General features: G+C 42.1%; 1 protein-coding gene across 1 annotated transcript in view; it reads right to left on the bottom strand.

Moving 5' to 3' along the window:
- The window catches only part of STIM2 (stromal interaction molecule 2), a 71,634-nt gene that overhangs the window by 24,926 nt on the left and 21,389 nt on the right, over positions 1–25,319 (bottom strand). Inside the window, exons 2-3 of the mRNA XM_083630334.1 lie at positions 13,582–13,712; positions 2,180–2,294 (exon numbers count right to left, since the gene is read on the bottom strand). Coding sequence (XP_083486460.1) covers positions 2,180–2,294; positions 13,582–13,712 — 246 coding nt within the window. The remainder of the gene's footprint in view (positions 1–2,179; positions 2,295–13,581; positions 13,713–25,319) is intronic.

Below are 25,319 nucleotides of genomic sequence, written 5' to 3'. Positions count from 1 at the left end.
GGCTCACCACCCATTATTCCACCATGCAGCACAAAACTCCCAGATAAAAACCTGGCATGCCAAAGGCTTATACCACCTAGCAGACCTTTACAAAAATAACAAACCCACATCGACACAAGAAATACAAGACAAACTAGGGGATACCCAAATGCCCTGGCTAACACACCACCAATTACATGCCTTCTTAAACAATCCAGTAGTAAAATCATCAGCAGCAACTAGGCCCTTGACAACCTTCGAAAAGCTCCTCCTAACACGGCAAGGGGATAGTATCCACGATATTCAAAATAGTGCTCCAAAATCCCACAAACCCCCTCGATGTAATAAAAATACAATGGGAGGATGACATAGGCTATGAGATTAACCCCACCCAATGGACTAGAATGTGGTCTAAACTTCCCTTTAAATCCATCTCAGATAAAAGAAAAGAACTCACCCCGAAACTCATTTATATCATGGAAAGTAGCACTGATACACCCAGGAGCCTCACCAAAATGCTGGAGAGGCAGCATCTCCACAGGCACATTTCTCCAAATGTGGTGGGAATGTCCCAAAATCCAACTCTTCTGGACATCAGCCATACAAGAAATATGCAAAATAACTAAGCAAGTATTAGAAGTCACCGCACAACTGGCCCTACTGAACATCTTCCAAGATAATAATGCGCACTCACATCACAACAAGCGCATAACCCACCTACTCCCAGCAACCAGAAGCATCATAGCCAGGCATTGGAGAGACATGTCAGGAGTAAACATGGACCAATAGAAAAGCCTTAATAGAAAAACCAGCCAATAAACTGAAACTGACACGGGGACAAATAGAAGAAGACACCTTTATCACATACATAGTCCAACAAGAAAACAAGAAAAATCTGTTCACAGCTACAAATCAATCTGGCTAACCTGATCCAAATATGTACACACATAAACAAATCTCACTACAGCTAACCACTCCCTAGACCACCCCCAACCTCTCTTACCACCAAGGAAATACAACAAGCAAATAGCAAGAGAACCCATACAAGTGACGCTGACACAAAACCCCACACATACACTCAGAAGAAGAATAGAAGCATTACTACCCCACCCCACTCCACTCACCATTCCCCCTTCCCCCTCTTTTCTTCCCAACCTAATATTGCATGCAACACTAATGTTTCACAACAAATGAAAGTGATCTCTAGAAAACACAACTTGAAAGAAGAGACAATGCATGTATTTATATATATTTTTAATAAAAATATATAAACAAACAAACAGCAATACAGGGAATGACCAATTGACGCAAAATCGCACGCGCACACACAGCGCCGAACCTGTAAATGACCCTAAAACGTCACTAAAGGGGCAAAACAGGAGAGGGGCAGAATGCTTTACATGGGGTCTGGAATGTAACCCCCGTGCAAAATGAGGATTGCCTGTAAGAAAAACTTCCTTAACTAAGGGAACTGGTAAAAGCATAAGAGTGGTCTGATGTTCAAGGATTCAAAATCCTACTTAAATAAAATAGTGCAAAACCATCCTTACAAAACAAAAACAAAAACCACAAAGCAACAAAAACCATACACAGCAAAATGTACTACACAATGTGCTAAATCTTTACACGAATTTCTGCAAGCAGGCACACAACAAACCACAACCACCACCTTTCAAGCAGTAGAGCAGAGTTGCTGGTGAGAGCTGATATAGCATAATGATTAAGAATGAACTGTGAACCAAAGTATTCCAAGACTGAAATCTAGCATCGTTTTTGATCTCATTATGTACGAAGATTTTACTTAGCCTTTCGTCTGCAATACGGGAACAGCAACACTGTCGTACCTTGCACAGTTGTTGTAAGGATTCCCAAAGAGCTTTACACATTACAACCTGCTATATAAATGCTATCTGTTGTTTTTTATTGCTCCACAGACCACATTGACTCAGCTCCTTGTTAGCTCTGGCTTGCCTCTCCAAAACCAGACCTTTCTGCAACCTCCTGCTGACTCCAAATTGCCTAGAATACCCTGCTATGACAAGCTGCCAACAACTGAGCTCATGACCTTTGCCTGCAGGTCCCTTCTCCCCACAGCTTCCAGTCCTAGGTCAAGACAGTAATTAAATATGGTCTGTTGTGTTCACTAATGAGAGCAGTAAAGACTGCAGAAAAGGGACCAGTACAGCTTTCAGTATCTTACCTTCAGATGTTTTCCAGCGTTTCCACAGATCTTCAACGGTGATGTGTTTGTCTTCCCGGTGTAGATGGTTGTGCTTATTAGAAGCGTCTTTATATTTCATATCTTCTCTGATAAACTGGAAAAGAAAGAAAGTTAGGTCAGAGAGTTCTTGCAGCTAAGACACTAACAGTGGTGGGTTAAAGGTAAAGGTAAAGGGACCCCATTAGGTCCAGTCGTGACCGGCTCTATAGGCCGAGGGAGCTGGCATTTGTCCGCAGACAGCTTCCAGGTCATGTGGCCAGCATGACTAAGCCACTTCTGGCGAACCAGAGCAGCGCACGGAAACGCCGTTTACCTTCCCGCCAGAACAGTACCTATTTATCTACTTGCACTTTGACGTGCTTTCGAACTGCTAGGTTGGTAGGAGCAGGGACCAAGCAACAGGAGCTCACCCCGTCGCGGGAATTCGAACCACCGACCTTCATGATCAGCAAGTCCTAGGCTCTGTGGTTTAACCTACAGCGCCACCTGCGTCCCTAACAGTGGTGGGTTACAAACCCCCAAATTGGTGGTACTTAAAAAGATCCTCTCAGTACTTCATCACCAATTTCCTCTTACTTCCATTCACAATTCTCAATCTTTCATTTGTCATTAGATGGTCACTGTAATTCAGAGAACACAATGGTTTCAGTACAGTTCAATACAGTTCAGGCAGAATATTCACATCTCTGCTCCTGAAAAATGTGGAGCGACTTGCATTGCACTAGCACTGTAGAATTAAGTGCTTTTGAAATGTTGTTTTTAAAAATAGTAATAGAATCAAACTCTTTCCTCATTGCTTTATGGTCATACCATTATGGTCTCACACAGGTTCAACCTTTGATCATAACTGTTAAAGGTAAAGGTAGCCCTGCCCGTACGGGCCAGTCTTGACAGACTCTAGGGTTGTGCGCTCATCTCACTCTATAGGCCGGGAGCCAGCGCTCTCCGCAGACACTTCCGGGTCACGTGGCCAGTGTGACAAGCTGCATCTGGCGAGCCAGCGCAGCACACGGAACGCTGTTTACCTTCCCGCTGGTAAGCGGTCCCTATTTATCTACTTGCACCCGGGGGTGCTTTCGAACTGCTAGGTTGGCAGGCGCTGGGACCAAATGACGGGAGCGCACCCCGCCGCGGGGATTCCAACTGCCGACCATGCGATCGGCAAGTCCTAGGCGCTGAGGTTTTACCCACAGCGCCACCCGCGCCCCTATCATAACTGTTGCTTCAACCAAATTATTACACAGCTTATCCTAGTATTTTTGTTGCTTGGTATTTCAAAATAAAAAAAATCCTTCCAGTAGCACCTTTGAGAGCAACTAAGTTTGTTATTGGTATGAGCTTTCATGTGCGTGCACACTTCTTCAGTAACTTGGTATTTCAAGTTACTTTTAAATGCTGATTTGCATTACCCAACTGATGCAGGCTAGAGTTTCAAACTGAAAATGAAAAGGGCCTCCCATATGAATGCTTCTTATTCTGGGAACCGCCCTGAGACCTCCGGGTATGGGGCGGTATAGAAATTCAGTTAATAACAACAATAACAACAACAACAACAACAACAACAACAACAACAACAACAACAACAACAACAACAACACAGCAATGGACTAGATTATGTTTATATAAACCTTTAAATTGGGCTTTTTTTGCTTTGGTACTGGACTCAATCCTCAATATTCTCTGGTTGGCCTCTGTTATTTTCTCCAACCGATGGAGAACCTACAAAGGACTCTACAAGGGCTCTTGTGTCCCTCATAAGGGAATATTACACAGGGAACCAGGCAGAGGGCCTGCTCGGTAGTGGCACCCGCCCTGTGGAATGCCCTCCCACCAGATGTCAAAGAGAAAAACAACTACCAGACTTTTAGAAGACATCTGAAGGCAGCCCCGTTTAGGGAAGTTTTAAATGTTTAATAGACTATTGTATTTTTATATTACGTTGGAAGCCGCCCAGAGTGGCTGGGGAAACCCAGCCAGATGGGCGGGGTATAACTAATATATTCTTATTCTTATTCTTATTCTTATTCTTATCATCGTCATCATCATCATCATCATCATGTGTGTGCAAGCACAGTACAGCAAGTTACTGACAGCACAAATTTGAAACCAGAGAGGGACCCAGAAGGATGTGGGCTGACCCTGAGAGTGGGAAGGAGGCTGCATTAACAACATTGATCCCCCAACCCCTTGTGGAAGCTGTGCTGCTCTCCTTTGCCTCTGAAAGGAGGATGCAACTCTCCCTGGCACAGGGGAGAAGGAGCTGTTATTTCACCCTAGGGCTCCTTCATGCTGGATCTGGGATCTAGTGGGCTGCCTTTAAAAGTATGGGAAGCTGCTGGGGTGCAGCACTGTCAGAGCCCTACATTTAGAAGGGCTTGCTACTTTGGCAAGCTGCTTTGGCAAACAGAGAGGCTGCAAGGAAAGGCTGCTGCTGCAGCAGCATTTGAGACACTGAAGGAAAGGTCTTTGGCTGCATGAAAGAAGAGAGTTTAAAACCTGTTTAAGTAAACACATAAAACCTGTCAGGGATGTGGAGACTAACTAAAACAATGGATTACAGTTCTGTTGAAACGGAAGCATTAAGTAAAGCTTACCAACTGAGATTGTGATGTAGATATGGACATTTAACTCTTTAAGTAGCCTTGACCTTGATAGAAATAAGATTACTATTTGACAGCATATTTGGGAAACATATTTGACATTACTCCTTGCAAGCATAACTTCTGGTTTTCCCAGGCCAAAACTGTACAGTGTACACCGATAAAATTGTCACTAAACACAGGAACTATCAAACCGAATCAATTAAACTAAACATATCTAAATGAACTTGAGTGACTTTATAAGCATTTTGGGCATGCACTGGCTGTGACTGAACAAGCTAGAGTTCGAAATTACATCACCTTGGACTACTTAGAGTGAGTTTTGAACTTACTTAAAACACATTGGACTGACTTAAATTGAAAGAAACATTAGTGACCAGATTTGGCAAAGAAACAGACCATCTTGATTTCTTAGATTTTAAAGAAATGGATGAATATCCTCTATGAGTTATTTGATTTACATATATGGATAGTATTCATTATACTCTATCGAATGAACTGATTTTTAAAAGACATATATGATTTCAGCTAAGAATGAATGAATATAACCTTATATAGAAGTGTAAGGTAAAGATAAAGGGTAAAGGACCCCTGAAGGGTTAAGTCCAGTCAAAGGAGACTATGGGGTTGCAGCGCTCATCTCGCTTTCAGACCGAGGGAGCCAACGTTTGCCCACAGACAGCTTTCCGGGTCATGTTGCCAGGATGACTTAACCGTTTCTGGCACAACGGGACACTGTGACGGAAACCAGAGCGCACGGAAACCCGCTTACCTTCCCGCTGAAGCGGTACCTATTTATCTCCTTGCACAGGTGTGCTTTTGAACTGCTAGGTTGGCAGGAGCTGGGACAGAGCAATGGGAGCTCACCCTGTCAGGTAGATTCCAACCACTGAGCTTCTGATTGGCAAGCCCAAGAGGCTCAGTAGTTTAGACCACAGCGCCACCTGTGTCCTTATAGAAGCGTATTGGGTGTTAGGGGAGAGGGTAGTACCTCTGGTGAGGAACACATCATGCTCCTTCTGGGGTAGTCCCCACCCAGCACTAAACTCTCATCTGTGGCTCCTAGAAACTGTCAGCATATCAGCATATCACAGCCACACCCTGGGAAACTACTTTGACTGCAGCCTTGGCAGGCCCCGTTGAGCCCATCAGAAGGCGTGCAGGGTTCCATCGGGCCTCCTCCCACCGTCTGACATCACAAATGCTGCACACATGATGTCGTGCACACACTGCACACGTGATGTCACATGCACACACATCTCTCCCCCCTCCCCATGTTGACTGGAACCCGGCACACCTCGGCATGGGAAACATTATATTCTTCCTGCCTCTAGTATTTTTTATTGGAACCTCTGGAGGCCTGCATTCTTCTAAAATCTAAAGTTGCCAGTAAGTCTCACGAGAACAAGAATAGACTTGCAAAGTATGTATCAATTTTAGCAGTGCAGCTAATGTGCTCCAAATATTTGGGGGGGGGGGGTTTCATCTCTAGCTTCTGAACAAGCAGCATACATGCTGCCATTATAACTGGATAATCATTTCCTAACTGAATTTTTTAAGGCAGGAATACAAAGCAAGTTTTTTAAAATGCTGGGGGAAAAAAACTTGAACCCCAAGTTACACCAGAAAATCCTGGAGATCCAAACCACATCATTTTCAAACCTGGTTTGGTACTTTAGCAAGATTCAACTCTTTGGAAGTGTAAAACTAGTAATAGGAACAGGTTGAAACCTCCCTGTGATTTTAAAAAACAACTATCTGCAGAGAGCTCTTTTAAAAAAAAATGGGAATGTTTCAAAGGTAATTCTCCCATCCACAGTCTAAAATGGTAGAGTCCCTCTACCACCTCACCTTGCTCATGGGCCAAATTCAGTTTTTTTCCAAGGAACCTCAAGGACATAAGTTTAGAAACTTATGTATATTAGAGTAGCAAGGAAATATACAGATAGCTTCCCTATTTTTGCATGCCCAGACTGGTAGCAAAGATCAGACACTCTCTAGTTTTAAAGATGTAATGGGGAAAGAACCTGGTCTTTGCTACCAATTTGAACGGTGTTAGAATACAACCTCCATAACTGAGCCAGTGGAAATGTTGAGCAGCCTTTCACAATAAGTGTGGGGAAAATATCCAAATGCTTTTGCTCTGTATTAAGAAACACAATGAATGCAGCCAAACATTCACAATACTCACAGTCATTCAACCACAAAAAAAGGATTGGGGAAGTTGGATTTTCTGAAAACAAGGCTCATCACTTCTAGCATAAACAACCATCAAGGACACTTCCTTTTACGTAAAATGTTCTTACTTTCATTTGGCAAGCCTGGTCTTGTTCTAGCGAGTAGTCTTTGTGAAAAGAAAATAAATGGTATCCTCAAAAGCCCCCAAATTCAAAATGCAAACCAAAGTGTTCAATGCTGCTTGGAAATATTTGGGATCACACTCCTAAACTGGAATGTTGAACTATTGATACCAACATCTACAAATTCTTACTCTAGCCAATTTAGTTGCTGCAAAAGAAAAGCACCTTTTGGGATCGTAGTCCCAAGGCGTAAAAAATCAGCCTACCTGGCAAGTCAGCAATAACAGCAGCCATTTATTAAAATGGGCTTTCCAAGAGACAAAGAGAGAATTTCAATTGTCAGTTAAAAAACATCAAGCTGGATGTAGAATGCCTCACAATTGTAACCAGCCTGCAAATGAAGCTTAGCCTCACTTTTTAAATTTTAAAATCCTCAATATTTGTGATATATAGTTTCTCACTAGCACATTAAGTTGCTTTGGCTTTAAGTCCAGGAACATTTCCAATGGTCCTAGAACGCAATACCAAAGGCAGTCCTACTACTTTTCTTAGGAGGCTCTAAGAATGGCAAAATGCACAGGGAATTAATTTTTTCAAAAAAAAGATTCATATTCCACCATACAATCAGCAGTCTCCAAGAAACTTTTACATAAGACTAACACAAGTACAGCACAAGTACAAAATAAACCAAGCTCCAAACCGCATCAACCTAAATAGTAGCTTATACAATTCATTAACAGCATAGTTATTTTATGCCACTCTAAGCCTAGAATAACAGAACAGTTTTCATCTACTGCCTGAAGGATAACAGAGCGGGTGGCAGGCAAGTTCACACAGATGGGTTTCCTAACATCTCTGATGCAATTTCCTGTTGATATGGCAGGTGGTCCAGGTCAATCTGTAGAATGCTTAAGTGAGTCAGTCTGCAGAAACAATCACATTTAAATTCCCTTTTCCACTGGACAGCGTTCATTCCGCTTGTTGGCATTCCTATCCATGAAACAATTGGATTGATGGCTTTGCTGCAAATGGAAAACTGAGAACAACTGCCTGAACACAAGCTAGAGTTCATTTTAGAGCCTACTCTGTGGAGGTAAATGAACCAAAGAATGCACAAGGACTTCCAGGGGACTAGTTTTGAAAGCAGGCGTCCTACAGACTTGAGTGGATCAAATAGATCCCTCAACACACCACCACCAATTCTTTTCAAAACCCCTTTCTACAGGTAACACTGCTTGCCTCAGATGCAAGGTGTTCAAAGAGCTGTAGCCTACAACCCTGAAGTTTGGATCTAGACAAACGCAACAACTCCTGTGTTGCAATTCTCTCCTTCTGGGCCACAGTACTCAGCCATAAGGCAGCAGTTCAATTCCAGGCATTTGTAGATGATGCTGATTACATGGACCCATTTCAATCTGGCTTCCAGCTCAGATGTGGCACAGAAACTATCTTGGTCATTCTGTGGGTGGCATGCAAAAGGATAAGGATAGGGGTGTGAATCTACAGCTGCTTCTCAGTATGAAAGGTTTCTTTCGAGACCACCTCTCTGGGATGAGTACGTTCATGTTTACTCTTTTCTGGTGGGTGTATTCAAGAAAGTGGAGCTGAGGAAAAGTAGTTCACTACTATGTGTTCCCCAGGCTTCTAGTCCAGTCCCCATCCTATTGAAAATGGAGCTGCTGGGTGAGATTTTTCTGATATTTGGAGTAAAGGATCATTAGTATGCTATTTCTCCTTTTCATCTGAACAAGGAAAGGCAGTGGAAATTATGAACAGGTTCCAAGAATCAACAATGCCCTGGTCTAAGAAACTGAGGCTTAATCTAGATCGGGATGCTGTGGACATGACATCTGACCTGTTCTGGATGGAGTTGCACTCACCCTTAAAGAGCATGTTGGAAGCCTCAATGTATCTCCAGGATCCTATACGATCTAGGACTTTCACTAGATGCTCAAATCCAGTGACACAAGCACATTTACTAGCCAGGAACTTCCTAGACAGATATATTTTATACATTTATTCACACTAGATTACTAGCATGGTGGTGGGGGTTTGCCTTTGGAGACTATCCAAAAACCTCTAGCTGCTTCAGAACATAGCAGCTGGATTATTAACTAGAACGGGCCAGCCTAAATATCTCATCCGTCTTCCAATCTCATCACTGGCTTCCAATGTTACTCCAGGCACAATTAAAGAAGCTTTAATGCTCTAAACAGCTTGGTACAGAGCTAGTTGTGCCTACCCAGTTTTTCAGATCTGCTTCAGGGAGTCTCCCTCCAGGTGGGCCAGGCTTTAGTGGTTAGAAGGGTGGCCATCAAAATGACAACCTTTCCAGTGTTGGACCTTGTCTGTGGAATAACTTCCCAAGCAGTTCTGTGAGGCACAAATATTGTCTTTTTAAGATGACAGGTTAAGGGATATATCCACCTAAGTGCTACTCAGAGTAGACGAAAAAAGAACTTGTTAGTCATGCCCATTAATATTAATTAATATAATAGAAGCATCGAGTTGTAGAGTTGGAAGGGAACACGAGGGTCATCTAGTCCAACCCCCAGAGATGCAGGAATCTTTGCCCCCAATGAGAGGCTTGTCAATATGTCTACTCTGAGTAGGACTAGCATTGCCTATAACCCTAAGACTTTTCATTTTAAATAATTATTTACAATTTTCAGCTTTTATTATTAATAATTAATAAACACAATTTACCGTTTTTTCCCCATCTATAAGACACCCCTATGTATGACGCTCCCTATTTTTGAGGGCTCAGATTTAAGAAAATGTGGGGAGATGTATCCGTGTATAAGACGCCCCCTAATTGCTGACATTACTTTTTAGGAAAAAACCCTAAGTCTTATACATGGAAAAATACAGTAAGTGGCATACACAGATTAAAATCAAGACATTCTCCATCTGCAGAGAGATGGAGAAGGAAAAGGAAAAAAACAAACTTAGGCAACAGTTCTTAAACTTATAATGAAATGTAAATAGTTCACAGAGAGAAGCCAACTAGAGCTAGCCTTTCAGCTAAATCAATGGAATGGGCTCTGCCCATCTCTTTGGCAGGGTTAGCCAGGTTGAATGACTAATATATTTTTAATGCTGTATGGGGTTCTGCTTTGTCAATTTAATTTGTGCTTTTTAGCTGTTTTAGTTGGACGACCGATAGAAAGCTGCTTTGGATTTATTTATTTTTAATCTGCAACCCATGTTCCATGAAAGTAGGAGAAATCTAGCAACATTAAGACACGCTATGAAAGCTGAAGACAATGTTTTAGTATGATTGGAGGAGAACATTCCAACACTCCTATGTAGGTTTTGCTAAATGTTTCCAGCGGATTCTCTTCATTTGATATGTAATGACATAGAGTTAGGTTTTTTAAAAATCGTAAATAAAAGGTTTAACACAAAATTGTCTTGAATTGGAGTAGTATTGTCACATGAGCACTATTGCCAGAAAAATCAATAGCTATGTGGCCATTTCCAAGCTCAATTTGGATCAATAAATGTAAGTTCATTGTAATAAGCATGAACTGTTTTTCCTTAATATTCACACATTGAATGCAGGATTGAAATCTGTACAGTATATGAACCCGCTTTATAGAGTCAGACTGTTGATTCTTCTTGGGAGGCAGCTTTCCAGTGTCTCAGACATACTTCCCCCCAAATACCTTCTAGCAACTATGGGAAAAGTGGGGGGATGCTGAATCACATACATAAGGGACGTCCATTTGTGACTACTTCCAGTTTTGAACACTACCGAATAGTTCGTAAACAGGGCTGTTCTTAAACCGAGGTGTGGCGTTCGTATGGAGCCCCCAGTCGTCTCACGGACTATTGACCCGTACACCACTAATCCGCTGCCACCAACCAGGTCCTCCCTGGTAGAATCACTTCAGTCTCAGTCAGCTTCTCAATTAATAAAAAAGAGTGTATTTTATTTCAGACACAAACAAACTTTTACAGCATTCCAAACGTGGTTGCTCTTTACTTTCTTAGCCTTATTCTCCTCTCTCTATCTCTCCTACCTCCCCACACTCAAGAACCCACTGCTCTAACTGTCTCTCTATTACCAACTGCCTTTCCCAACCAGCCAACCCACTAAAACCAACCAACTACCCACCAACAACTCCCAACGAACTCCACCCAGAACTGGTTTTACAGTCCCACTGACTCCACCCCCCTAGGTCCTGACTGAGCAACCTGTTTAACTATTTACCTCCAGCACTCTCTCTTATGTTAACGTCACACGAGGTACCACTATATCTTAAAACAGTCATTTATACTCTGTGGCATGAGTTGAAAGCATACAGCATTTAAGTTCACCCCACTTTTTCTAGTCTGCTTTAGCATAAAGTCTGTCCATAGCAAGAGAGAGAGGGGAGGACTCAAAATGCCTCTTCCTTACACCTCCAACCTTGTTATACAAGCTGCCCTAAATCAAGAGGAGCAGAAGCAGCTGAGCAATTCACACCTTCTACTGCCTTTCATAGTGACTGCTACACTGGAGGCCAGGACATGCTCCAGACCGAGGAGTAAGGGTCAAGTTCGTACCATCGGCAGCTTTCCTGTACCCTGCCCTACATTCTGTATTCCTAAATGTGCAACTTTGCTTCTGACAGCATTAAAATGAATGTGACCATTTTCCACTTCCCCATCGGGCACAGTGCTATTTTCCCCCCCAGAGTTATAGTAGCAATTGTGCTTGAAAATGCATGATATTCTCCCTGAATGTTTGTTAACATTCACAATCCCTATCCTAGAAAAAGTCCATGTTTAGACTTCTGTGTTATTTTCTCTGCACTACTGGTTACAACTGAACTTTCCACTTCCCCATCGGGCACAGTGCTATTCTTTTCCAGAGTTATAGTAACAACTGCGCTCGAAAATGCATAAGATTCTCCCCAAATGTTTGCTAACATTCACAATCCCTATGCTATAAAAAGTCCATGTGTTATTTTCTCTGCACTACTGGTTACAACTGAACTGCCAAACTTTTCACAGCATTTTTTTTTAATGCCAAATAGTTATCATCAAAGTATGGCTAAATTTTGAAAATTTAACATGACTAAATTGTAGAGGTTAATTTGGAGTTTTTAAAGAAAGCATGTTCTTGGCCCGCTAACAAAACTTTTTAATAGACTAGCAATCCTTAAAGAGGCTCATGAATATAGTAGAGTTTCCTATGAAGTGATATGATGCAAAATTGTATATGAAAAAAGCAAACAGCTGTAGCAGGGTAAGAAAAGCAGTGACAGTAATACACTATGGACAGCTGTGTAAGCTGAAGACTTGGCACTCCTACTCAAAAATTTTTTAAAGCAGTGCTTTGTCAAAGTAAGCACAGAAAATCCAGCAAGATTCTCTTCCATTTCTATTTCCCTTGTTCTCTACTTCACTAATAATCTCCATACAGTTTACTAAAAATAGAATTTGGTAACATTTTCTTATTGCAAAGTAAATCAAAATACTTAGTCTGTTAAAATATAGATTACTGTTTAGTTTTAAAACTTGGCACTTATTTTGGCATAATACTTTACATCACTATGGTTTACTCTCTCATAGTTTCTGCTTCTTTGGGGAAGCAACTATCATTATATTGACAAGGCTGCCTCTGTGCAGCTCTGCAGATTCTTTTGCAGATTAGCACCTGGACAGACAATAACCCATTGGGCTGTCATACTTCCCAACAACTGCAGCTTAGTCGTACTCAGCCCAGTGTTCCGGGGTGTAGAAGGGTATCAGGGGTAAGGTTGGAGCTGGGAGGGGTGCAAAAAAGGGTCTCTTAGAGGGGGGGAGGGGACATACGGAAGGATCTTTTCCGGGAGTGATTAGGGAGGGAAGGGTTTCAGGGGGCAGGGGGCATATTCGGGGGTGGGCTGAAGGGAGAGGGAGCAAAGGAGGGGCACAAGGTCTGAGGGGGACACAGGGGGAGGGGGAGGAGGGAGGGGGATATCTTCAGGGAAGATCTCAGGGGGGAGGGGGCATATTCGGGGAGGGGGAAGGCGGGAGGGGGATATCTTCAGGGAAGATCTCAGCGGGGAGGGGGCAAATTCGGTGAGGGGGGAAGGCGGGAGGGGGATATCTTCAGGGAAGATCTCAAAAGGATTGATGTTTCATAGACAGCTGAATTGGTCTATTTCAATATATGTGACTATAAATGGTAAGCAAAATTTTCTTCTTTGTAAGTTCATTAGTAGCAATGAACGGACGACAATTGTAAATATGAGCTTAGACGAGTATGGAAGTTTCAAAGGATCTTGTTTTGCTTCCTAATACAAGTAAATTAGATCATTTGTAGAGCATCAACAAAATTTCTGGTTCAAAATTTTCCAGAAAAGCTACACCACTAATGTAAAGCATAAACTCCACAGCTGCAAGTGGTACAACAAAACAGTGGTAAGTTAATTGTTTATGTGCTCCTTTTCATACAAAATTCCATTTTTAAGGAAGATATTCAGAGTAATACATTTTCTTCACGTACCTCGTCACTTTCATCTACTTCAATGCCCCCATCTTTGTCATCATCCATTTGTTTATGAATTGTGCGAAGAGCTTCCAGGCTGTATTTATCTTCCTCAGTGAAACATGGTGGACTCAGTAAATGGCAAGGATCTAAAGGACAAAAATCAGAAACAATTCTTAACAATTTGGGCTTCAAGAGGGAAATGGAGGAAACGAAACGCTACTTTCAAGTTTTTAGGAATTAAAAATCTCAATTCATAATAGTGGGGCCCAAGTTCCATGCTACTGAACTGTCATTGGCCCAAGTCCACTTACCCTTCCGGTGTGGTGGCACTGCAGAATGGCTGAGGCTCCAATGGGACCCCGACAAGGGAATCATGACATCAGTGCCCCTTCCTGATAGGTGGCGGAGCCATAAGCCCCCACCGCCTATCAGGAGCTGGATCCTGGCTTGCATCCTGATTTGGCGAATGGGGATGCAGGCTTGGACACAGACTGGGCCAGGATGTGGAGCTGACGAAGCGGTCTGCTTCATGGCTATTTAAACAGCCCTCACCTGGGGCCCTACCTGCTTTTCCTTCATCGTATTCCCCACCCACCCACCCTTGGTTCAAGCTCATAGTCAAGGACTTTGCTGTGGCTACGGTGGTTGCCATTTTATGGGGCCGGGTACGAATTGGTCCACCATGCAAATTGGCTCCAGCCCAGTGGTTTTGCCTACTTCATAGCAATCATCACAACTGGGTTGGGCATTGGGGCAATCCCTTTATTTTGGATGGAGGGGAGGTTGTAGTCTCCACCTGCCCCTGCAAATGCTGGCGTATCGCATTAAAGGGATTCGGGGAGGGGAGTGGACATGTCCGCGTGCCCAGGCAGGGCCAGGGCTGAAGGCACTGCCCCAGACAGTGGTCCCTGTGGGGGGTCACCCTATTTGATGTAAGTCTTAGGAACCCGCACCTGAATTGACCTACGAATCACTTCTGGTGGGCAGGCCGGAAGTATCCCAACTGCCCCATGCCCAAGCCAAACCTCTTTCATCTGTATTCAATAAAGTTGTGACCTTTTTCAGTCCAAACCAGTCTTAGTGGTCTTTTATTTATACGGGTTGGGGGTGGTGAGCAACATGCCAGGACCTGCAATTCACACACTCCTATATAGCATGGGAAATGCTTCACAACAATGCCGCTACAGAGCATACAAGAACATTGGACCACACAGGCTGAATCAGTTAACATAGGTTTTGCTCATCAAATCCCTGGCCTCTTCTTCAGCCACATGTTAATCAGGTAAGAATGACCCTCATAAGTGGCAATTCTAGTCTTCATATTCATACACACACACACACACAAGTGTGTGAATATTAATAATAAAGATAGGAAGCTTTAAACAGAGCCAAGCAGTTCTATCCAGTTTCCACTTGCTGTTTTTATTTAATCCACTCCACTTGGTTTATTTAAACCAAAGACTTGTACACTGACCAATAATAATGAATCATATGTTGTAGATATTATTGCAAATTTATTATGCTATTTTTGCGATGTACAAATGGCATTCGAAGACTTGGTCTTTTTATTTATACAGTTTATTATTCCTATGATCCTTGTTTATAAAATCCAATAAAAGGTTACTTAAAAGGGGGGTGGAATAATAATAAAGAGGGGTAATAAACTAAAAGGCAGCAAGTACAAAATAACTTATTACTGGGAAGCAGTTGTTAATAGCTTCTCTAACATGCGTGTTTTTCATACAAACATACAATAGTGGGGGGGGGTGGGAAAGTCCACACATAATGTGGAGTGCAAGAGTGTATAACAAATTTGCTGGAAGCACCCATTACAATAGACTAGAAGCGGTCCAAGCTTCTTCATCCTATAATACTATGTTTTGGTCAGAACAGCTAGGTGGAATCTCCCTGCAAAGAGCTGGGGACAAGAGGAGGTAGAAATGCCAGAAATGCAAATAAAGGAAGTAGAAGCAGCCATGCAGTTAAAGAGGAAGTTGGGCAGCGGTGAGGTGGTACCAGTGGGTCACCAGTAGCTCCCCGACTGTACTACTAGGTGCCACAAGTCCTTCTTAATTTTCTTCCACAAACAGAAATTGTGGGCTTCCCATAGGCATCTGGATCCAAAAGGCCCTTGGTCTGATCCAGCAGAGCTCTTATGCCAGCCTGTGCTGTTATGACCTGTCTGAATTTTATTGCACAGCACAAAGCATTCTTCCTCACAAAAGATTCTGCAGAAAACGAGGGAAAGGAGAAGTATTTCAGCATTCTGAGTAAATTAGTTCTTGGCATCCGACAAGGCCATCAAACTTAAATGTGCTTTCAATTTATTTTCCTGCAGGAAACATATTGTGTACCACAGAGGAAATCTAAGTTATTGCTATTAAATGACAGCTTATCCAGAACGGAAGTCCTCTAATTAACTTTTAATTAACAGCTTTGGTCGCCCTGTATGATGACCTCTGTCAGGAGAGAGACAGGGGAAATGTCTTCATTTTCCTTGACCTCTCAGCGTCTTTCAATACCATCGACCATGATAGCCTTCTGGAGCAGCTGCCTGAGTTATGGGTGGATGGCACAGCTTTGTGGTCCTACTTGGATGGTCGTTTCCAGAGGGTGACGCTTGGGGTGTGCTCTTCGGCCCTGTGGTGCTCTCAATTTGGGTTTCCTAAGGATTCAATTTTATCCCCCATGCTGTTTAACATCAACATGAAACCACTGAGGGGGGCTACCAGAGTTTTGAAGGAAGCTGTCAGCAATATGCTGATGGCACATGGCCTTACTTTCGCTGGACCATTACTGTCTTTGGCAATGGACTGGATGAGAGCCAACAAACTGAAGCGTAATCCAAACAAGACTGAGGCACTGTTAGTGGGTGGTTCCCTAGACTGCATGGATGGAAGGCTGCCTCCTTTTGTTTTTGATTTTTGTTCAAAAAAAATTATTGATTTTCCAGAATTTTTAAACAAACAAACAAACATCTTAACTGTACTTAATCCAATCTTAGTAACATTGTTAAGTGACTTCCTCAAATCCCCCGAGCTGAATTTCAGTGTATTTCATTGTAACAGTTTTCCAAAACCAATTTTCTCATAAAATTAACTTAATCACTTAACATCTTTCTTCCTTTTCATTTTAACTTTAAAGATATTATTCTCTAACATCACATATTTAAATCCTAGGCCTATCTGGTATTTGCAAGTTTTTCCAGTTACCGCATTTTTTGCTCTATAAGACTCACTTTTTCCCTCCTAAAAAGTAAGGGGAAATGTATGTGCGCCTTATGGAGTGAATGCAGGCTGCGCAGCTATCCCAGAAGCCAGAACAGCAAGAGGGATTGCTGTTTTCACTGCGCAGCGATCCCTCTTGCTGTTCTGGCTTCTGAGATTCAGAATATTTTTTTTCTTGTTTTCCTCCTCCAAAAACTAGGTGCGTCTTGTGGTCTGGTGCATCTTATAGAGCGAAAAATACGGTAAGTTATCTTAGCAGATTTAACTAAATAGTCTTTGAATTTCATCCATTCCCCCTGGTACTCCTCCTCCTTCTGGTCGCGGACTCTTCCGGTCAGGTCGGCTAGCTCCGAAAAGTCCATCATCTTCATCTGCCATTCCTCCACTATTGGGACTTCTTGTGTTGGAAGGCTGCCTACTTTTGATGGAGTTAACCACCCTCTGAAAGAGTGGGTACACAGACTAGGGGTACTTCTGCATCCTTTGCTGTCGCTTGAGGTTCAGTGGCTTCAATAAGCTCTTTCCACAGTGGCTTTTCTAGCTCTCCATTTGTATTTTCCTGCTGATCACAGTAAAACCTGCTATGGAGGGAGTTTTTTAAGCACTCCGCCTCATTTACTGGACTCTGGGATGGTCATGTGAGGGCCCTGGAGGCTTGCCCATCCTTTACAGAGTTCAGTAAGCAAGGTGCGGCGGGGGGGGGGCAATGCCTGTTCCAGACAGGTAGGGATGGTCATGCAGAGGGAAGGTTTTGGATGTTCCTGGTTTTACATGATTTTGTGTTTACACAAAGACCCTCAGAAGCAAACCCTCACGTAAGCTGCAAGTTACCAGTACTAAATCCCATATCTCTTCACAAACATACATTGAATTGTCCCATACTTTGAATCATATTTCATCACAGCAGAGGCTAAACCTTTGTGATGATGCAAAAATGACAAAATGCTGCTTTTAATCAGTTTCACTGGGGATATCAGCTGCATCTCTTCTCTGGCTACAGATATCAATGTTCTATTAGAATCCAGTGTTGACAACTACAACATGTTTTAGATGAGGTTGTTTTTGAGAAGTAGCCTCATTACTTGTTAAGCACCAAGCAGTTCTGTTCTCAGGTACCTTTAATGGTTCTTAATGGCATTGGAGCCACAGCTATTTATCTTTTATCTGTTGTTTTCATTTTGGTCATAACTTCCGGCTTTATTGGTTTATGTTTACAGGTTTATTTGCTGCTTTTATGGTTATTTGTGTCATTGCTTATTTTCTTATGTTTTTATTGTAAACTCCTTAAGACCACTTTGTGAAAGGTAGGGTAAACACACCCATAAATTAAATGTGCAGGAGTACCACACTGCAAATAAAATCTAGATTCTAAAATATGTCAAACCCCATTCTATTACACACACACACACAATAATAATAATAATAATAATCAGGGAACCTGTACTGTAGCAGTGGGAGGGGGTGGTTGTGACTTGCAGTCCACACCAAAGTAAGTACCAACTATGGTCACAGACATGAGGCATCCACTAAAGAGAGCCCAACGTTTTGTAATTAAAAGTTTATTCCTAAGACACTGGACTTACTTTTTACACAACTTGTTCCTCATAACCCTCTTAATTTTATAATGGACAAATAGGTGCTATTTTTCTCCTGTAAAACGTTATGTGCTTTTTTTATACAAGAGAGCGGAAAACAGTGTCGGTTCCCTTGAGCATTTGTCGAAAGAACACTTGATACCGCTCACAGATCAAGTTCCTGAAGGCATTCAAGAGTGAAGAACATGAAGGGAAAACAGTGAACAGTTTGAAATTAAGAAACAAGTCATTTTATGAAAAATAAAGGCCAGTTTAATTATAGCTGGGGTGGGGATTGATAAAAGTTAAAAAACGTAATTCTTAACAACATACCTATGTTCTATTTTACTTAAGACTAAAAGAATGCCTTTAGATTATCAATATTATTCTTGCTATTAAAATTTTTTTACTGTTCTTCTGCCCATAGAACACCCAGCAGTTAAGATGAAGAGAAGTACAATATATTTATAAGCAAATAAAATAAACACAGTTACAAAAAGGGAATGAAGAAAAAGCAAATTAGAACAACGCAATCTGAAAAAGCAGTAATCATGTTAAAAATAATTTTTGAAAAGCAATTGAATTATACATTACTGCCATGTAAAAGTGGTTTCTATTTGTGTCTGAATAGACCAAAAGAGGGAGCCAGAGAGATCTCCACTGAAGATGAGCCATAGCATTGGCACCATCACTAAAACAGCCACATCTCTTATGCTCACTCATTTAACAGCCCAAAATGGTGGTAAGGACTCCAAGGAAGTTCTTAAAGCCTGGGCAGGTAGGTCTGCATGGCAGATCAAGACCATTTAAAGACTTTCCAAAACCAAAGGGAACCAATCAAGCTGAAACAAGATTGGAGTTAAAGATGCCGATGATTAGCCAACACTCAAGAGTCCAGCTGCCACATTTTGGACTAACGGACATTTTAAAGACATTTTCAATATGTCAGAATTTCAAAAGATAGCCCCCATATACAAAACAGCGCAGTCATCTGGTCTGGAAATAACTGAAGTATGTGTGCCAGGTTCATTTTCTCTAAGAGAACCAATTCTGAGACAAGCTTCACAGAATTTTGTTTATGGGCATCTTTGATATCATGATGACAGATGCAATGTGTCACTAACACAATCACACAAGTCAAGCAGCGAGAGGAACAAGATGATGTTGAAAAGCAAGAAAACACCAAAAATATAGATGTCAAATATTGGTTTAAATAAGAGGCTCTTTTCAAGAAATGTGAAAAAATGGTGCAGAGATCATAATTTTTTGTGCACATGAAAAGCCTAGTCTGGAAAATAGAAGAGTAGCAATTTAAAGATTGAAAGACACAGGGCAATCTAGGCCACAGCGCACACCATTTTTAACAAAAGGGGGGGAGTAGTAAAAATACAAATCACAATACAATCACTAATGGTCAGTAATAAATGGGAAGAAAGCCCAATATAGGGGATGGGGAAGAGGGAGAGAGCACCTCCCGGTGCACAGAAATACCTTTGAGCCCAATGCAGGAGCCAATGCACTTCAAAAACCTAAAACCACAGCATGTTTGTCTCTTAGCTTTCCTGATTAAGAGAACTCTTAAGAATCATGCAGAACATGGCTATAAAACAATCACACACTCCCATGCTAACTACTCCATGCACCATAAAGAAACAAAGGCCGATGAAACACATCTGGGGGAAGTTAAAGTTGTCTGGGTGTATGGCAAGGGAACTGAATCTTTAGCTCCATGACTCCCAATGAGCAGCACACTAACGCTGCCACCTCTGTGAAAACACCAGCAGGAAAAAGAGATCACAAAACAGCAAGAGAGTAAAAAGAGGGAAAGTGGCAAGACCAGTACAATTAGGTCAGTTTCCAGAGAGTCAATCTCTTCTTTGAACAGTCAACTCCAAAAGCCCCCTTTAAAACAAGCTTCCCATCAAGTCACTGGTTCCATTGTTTTAAACTTAACACAGCTGTTCAAGGAGGTCATGCTAACACAGGAGAGTTTGTCCTTACATGTAACCAGAGCCAGTTCCATTAAGGACTTTCAAGACGTAGGCTGATACCCTGGATTTGCCCTGGTATTCGACAGGGAAGCTAGTAAATCAGTGCAATAACATGTTCTCTACAGCCGCAGCTTAGTAGCTGTTTTCCAAATCAATTCCATCTGTAAAGACAATTACTATAATTTATGCATCACGACGGAAGGGTTTTTTATCTGACTTTTGGAACATAGGCTGAAGACCAAAACGGTTCTAAGGCTGCAATCCTATACCCACTTACCTGGAAATAAACCCCATTGACCACACAAGCAGACGTACAAAATTGCACTCTAAGAGCTGGAAGTGGTTGACAGACACAGCTGCCATTAGCATAGAACTAGGGAAGATCCAGATTCAAATCCCAACTCACCCATTAACCTATTTGGGTGCCTTTGCGCCAGTTTCTTTCTCAGCTTAAGTTAGGGTTGTCGGGAGAATAAAATGGGAAAATTGGACATAAATGGAATAGAAATGTGTACATATATTTCTTTTGTCCTACTGTTATCTATGAGCAAACAATTTGTAAAAACACAACCCAAACCTAACATGCTATTTGCTGTAGGCAATGGACAGTCAAGTATATACAGTATGGGCAATACTGCCAGGACAACAAAATCATCTTCACAACTCTAAAAAAGCACCTTGCTGTGACAATATATACACAAGAGAAAAGACAAAGTCTGTCTCAGCTGTTTCTGTTTAAGTGCAGTTTTCTACATCTTATGTACAACTGCTCTAGGGGCCAGTTCACATATGAAAATCTTCTCTGCCATATCAATTTGTGTACACTGGTACATCAATGTGTAAAGGGAAGTATAACCCCTGGTACATAAAGGTAGCAGCTGCTATCTCTGTGATAGCAGAGGCTGAAAAAAAGTTCGGAGTTACGAGCCAACATGATACAGGTGGTAAGTCCACCCTCTGATATGACAAGTGGCTAGCCGAGGGTTTCCTTTGAAGTGTAGTGATGAAAAGTCGTAAACACCACACTTGTAAGACAAGTGAGTAGTAAATGAGGATCCCCATTACACACACTGTCCTCACCATCTGGTAATCATTTACCACCTAATATCTAGGCAACACAATTCAACAGAAATATGCTACCTCCTACGAAAGAGCTGAATGCACCAAATTTAAAATTAAACCTGTTCTGCAGATGTACCCACAAATTTAGTTATGTAATTCTTCACTGTCAGTTTTCCAAGCACCAAAATGTTAGTGGCGATGCTAATATTTGCATAATGCATTTTACAGAAAGAGAAGGTTGTATCAGTGACTTCATTAAAACCCCAAAGCCATCTGCTATGCAGGCACATAGGAATGGTGCAATTTGACCATGGCCAGTGTTCAAAACTCCCATTATTCTAGGCACATTTTGAAACAGGGAATTTCATTAGCGCGAGCAGTTTCTGAGCTCTGGGCGCAGTACTATACCCTAAGATTTCAGATTAAAACTGCAGAGTGGAAGGAAAGGAGGACCTTTTCCTGCCTCCCCACTTCCAGCTACTCTCTGAAGGCTGGAGAAGAGATCATCTTAAGAATATTAGGGAAGGACTAGACCATGTGAAAAATGAACACAAGGTTTTAGCTGCAGTTCATTCATTTTCAGCTTTGTATTCTTGTTATTAAAAAAGTCGCACCTTGACATTCCGTTGTTGCGCCCATAACCTAGGCTTAAGGTGCCATTTAGCTCCTAGCTTTCATCTCAGTTTCTAACACTGACCATGACTCATCTCATGCCTTCCAGTAGCAAAATGTGTGACCGAAGACCAACTAGTACAGCAATGTGAAGGGGTCACCCAGAAAGAAGAAAGAAAATGAAAACAGATTACTATACAGGTAGGTGCCTACCACTTGTGGCTTTACAGTCTAGGAACTCATGGCAAGAAACTGATGAGAGAAGCACCATTAACTGCAGAAGCATTTTCCCTTCCGCCTTGCCTTGGAAGATCTTGAAGTGTTAGAAAGTTTTCCCCCTTGCAACTTGAAGGGTCCTTTCAGGTTGTTTAATTCGGATCACACTGAAAAGCACTTCCACCAATCCAAATTACACCCCCTTCAAGCTAATAAGTCTATTTAACAAGAGGGAATCAATAGTTCCACTCCATTCTGCCTTGGTCAGACCCCATGGCGAGTATTGTGTCCAGTTCTGGACATCACAGTTTCAAGAGGATGCTGATAAGTGAGAACGTCTGCAGAGGAGGCTGACCAAAATGATAGAAGGATCTGGGAACCAAGGCTTATTAGGAACAGTTGAGGGAGTTATGTAAGTTTGCTGTACAGGAGAGAAGACTCAGAGGTTATATGATAGCCATCTTCAAATATCTGAAGGGCTGCCACATGGAAGATAGAGCAAGCTTTGTTTTTTGCTGGTCCAGAGGGTAGGACCCAAACAAATGGATTCAAATTAGAAGAAAGGCAATTCCGCCTAAACATTAGGAAGAACTTTCTGATGGTAAGAGCTGTTCAACAATGGAATGGACTCCCTTGTGCTCTCCTTCACTGGAAGTTTTTAAACAAAAGTTGGATGGTCATCTGTCAGGCATTGTTTAGCTGTGATTCCTGCAGCTGCAGGGGGTTGGACTAGGTGACCCATGAGGTCCCTACCAACCCTACAATTCTGTGATTTCTAAGTTTGACATTTTGTAATACACATGCTCAAGTAAAGAATACTTCAGCTGCATTGTTCTGAAGTTCCTATCAGTATTCAACATATTCCCGGGTAAGAAAGAAATTGAAGTGGCTGAGCGAACTTCCTCTGTAAATGGTTCATCATAGCAACTGGAAATGGCTGCAGTGCCAAGCAAAGGAAACACAAACAGGGAGACAATCTGTTCTTAGCTTCACAGTGTTTCCTCTATACTGGTGAAAGGGAGATGGCAGCATCTTGACTGATATATAAAGGTTTTTTTGTTTTTAGTGGGTGACTAGAAGTATTTGTCAAGGCAACGTGAACAGAGTTAGCAGGGGAGGAAACCGACTGCAGCAAGATCAAGGGCAAACTGCAAGCTTTAAAGACTACATGAATACAGAAAGAGGAATACCACAAAACCCAAAAGGTTTATCCTTTTGTTCCATCTGATTGTAACTATACCATTCCTACCATCCCGAATAAGTTCCACCTACAACCTAGGTACTGATCCCCCTCTTCTCTTGCCAGAAAGTTTCTCTGCTACCTTCAAAGTTAACACACCCATTCAGCTTTCAAACAAAATACTGTAGTTTAGACCACTACTATTACATATAAAAGGATATGCAGTCTGATGACATTAAATAGAACTACAACTATTCTCAAAATTTCATACATGGTTCTCCCTCTGTAATGAATAGGACAGTTTGGTTCAGGGGTCACCAAACTGTAGCTCCTAAACTTCATGCACCTCTTTGACACTTCCAGCTGCAGCTCTTGAGACCACAAAAGGTGCCCATGTGTTTTATAATTTCCTGTACCCTTCATTGCCTAGAAGAAGGGTCGATCAATCTGCCTACTATCTGACTTTTAGAAGACATCTGAAGACAGTCCTGTATAGGGAAGTTTGATGTTTGATGTTTTACTGTAGTTTTATAATCTGTTGGAAGCCACCCAGAGTGGCTGGGGCAACCCAGTCAGATGGGCAGCTTATAAATAACATTATTATCATTATTATTATCATCATCATCATCATCATCATCATTGCTGCAAGTCAGAAACTGTCCAGCAGTGCACATTTGCAGTGTTCAAAAAGGATATTGTGCAATACATTTGTGCAGGCAATGATAGACATCTTGCCATCTTGCAATAAACCCTTTCTAATCAGATGCTGGAGTTTGCTGTGGCATCTGATTTATATTCTGTGCATGCATGAAAGCATAACATAATCAAGTCATAAGAAATGCAAATATGGAGAAAATTGAAATTTTAAGCCAAAATGGGAGGAAGATTTTACATGCACCGTTAAAGGAGACAAACCTCTTGGCTTTAACTGCAATGCATCAGTCACTCTAAACTTTAAAGTAAGCAGCTTGAAATGCCACTCCTAAACAAATCAAGAGACATTTCATTTGAATACACACACAGAGCCCGCATTAGAATTAAGGAAAACATATTGCTTTCTGCAATCGCTAAAGCAGTCTTTCCCAACCTGGTGCCCTCCACAGGTTTTGGACCACAAAACCCGTCGGACCTAGGCATCATGGCCAATGGTCAGCGATGATGGGAGTTGAAGTCCAAAGCATCTGGAGGGCACCAGGTTGGGAAAGGATAAATTAGAATTACATACAACTAACTACTAAAGACAGGACAGGGTGGCGCAGTGGTCTAAACCACAAAGCCTAGGGCTTACTGATCGGAAGGATATTGGTTTGAATCCCCGTGACAGGGTGATTTCCCGTTGCTTGGTCCCTGCTCCTGCCAACCTAGCAGTTCGAAAGCACATCAAAGTGCAAGTAGATAAATAGGTACTGCTCCAGCAGGAAGGTAAATGGTGTTTCCGTGCGCTGCTCTGGTTTGCCAGAATGACCCAGAAGGTGTCTGCGGACAAACACCGGCTCCCTTGGCCAGTAAAGCAAGATGAGCGCCGCAACTCCAGAGTCGTCCACAACTGGACTTAACAGTCAGGGGTCTCTTTACTTTTACCTAATGACTAAAGACAGGATCCAACGTTGCATGCGGTGCACAGAAGGTTGCAGGGGTGGGGAAAGGAAGATGAAGTCTCACTGTGTGATCTTAAGTCTGTTTCACTTCCACACAGACAGCACTGGACACAACTCTAAGACTGGATTGCTAGAGAAGCTTGAGAAAACTGGAAAATGAAACTTCTATGTAAACCCTACCATAATTCACACACTAAGTCTTCAGTTGTTCATGTTCACACACTACCCACGGTGAATAAAACAGACCTCTTGTACGTGGGTGCTATTCACAGGCAAACAGGGGGTTCCTACTC

Source organism: Podarcis filfolensis (genome assembly GCF_964270895.1).
Source record: "Podarcis filfolensis genome assembly, chromosome: 9".
In the NCBI taxonomy this organism is placed as follows: Eukaryota; Metazoa; Chordata; class Lepidosauria; order Squamata; family Lacertidae; genus Podarcis; species Podarcis filfolensis.
The sequence above is the reverse complement of the archived record's forward strand: the minus strand, read 5'-3'. Positions and strand labels throughout refer to the sequence as shown.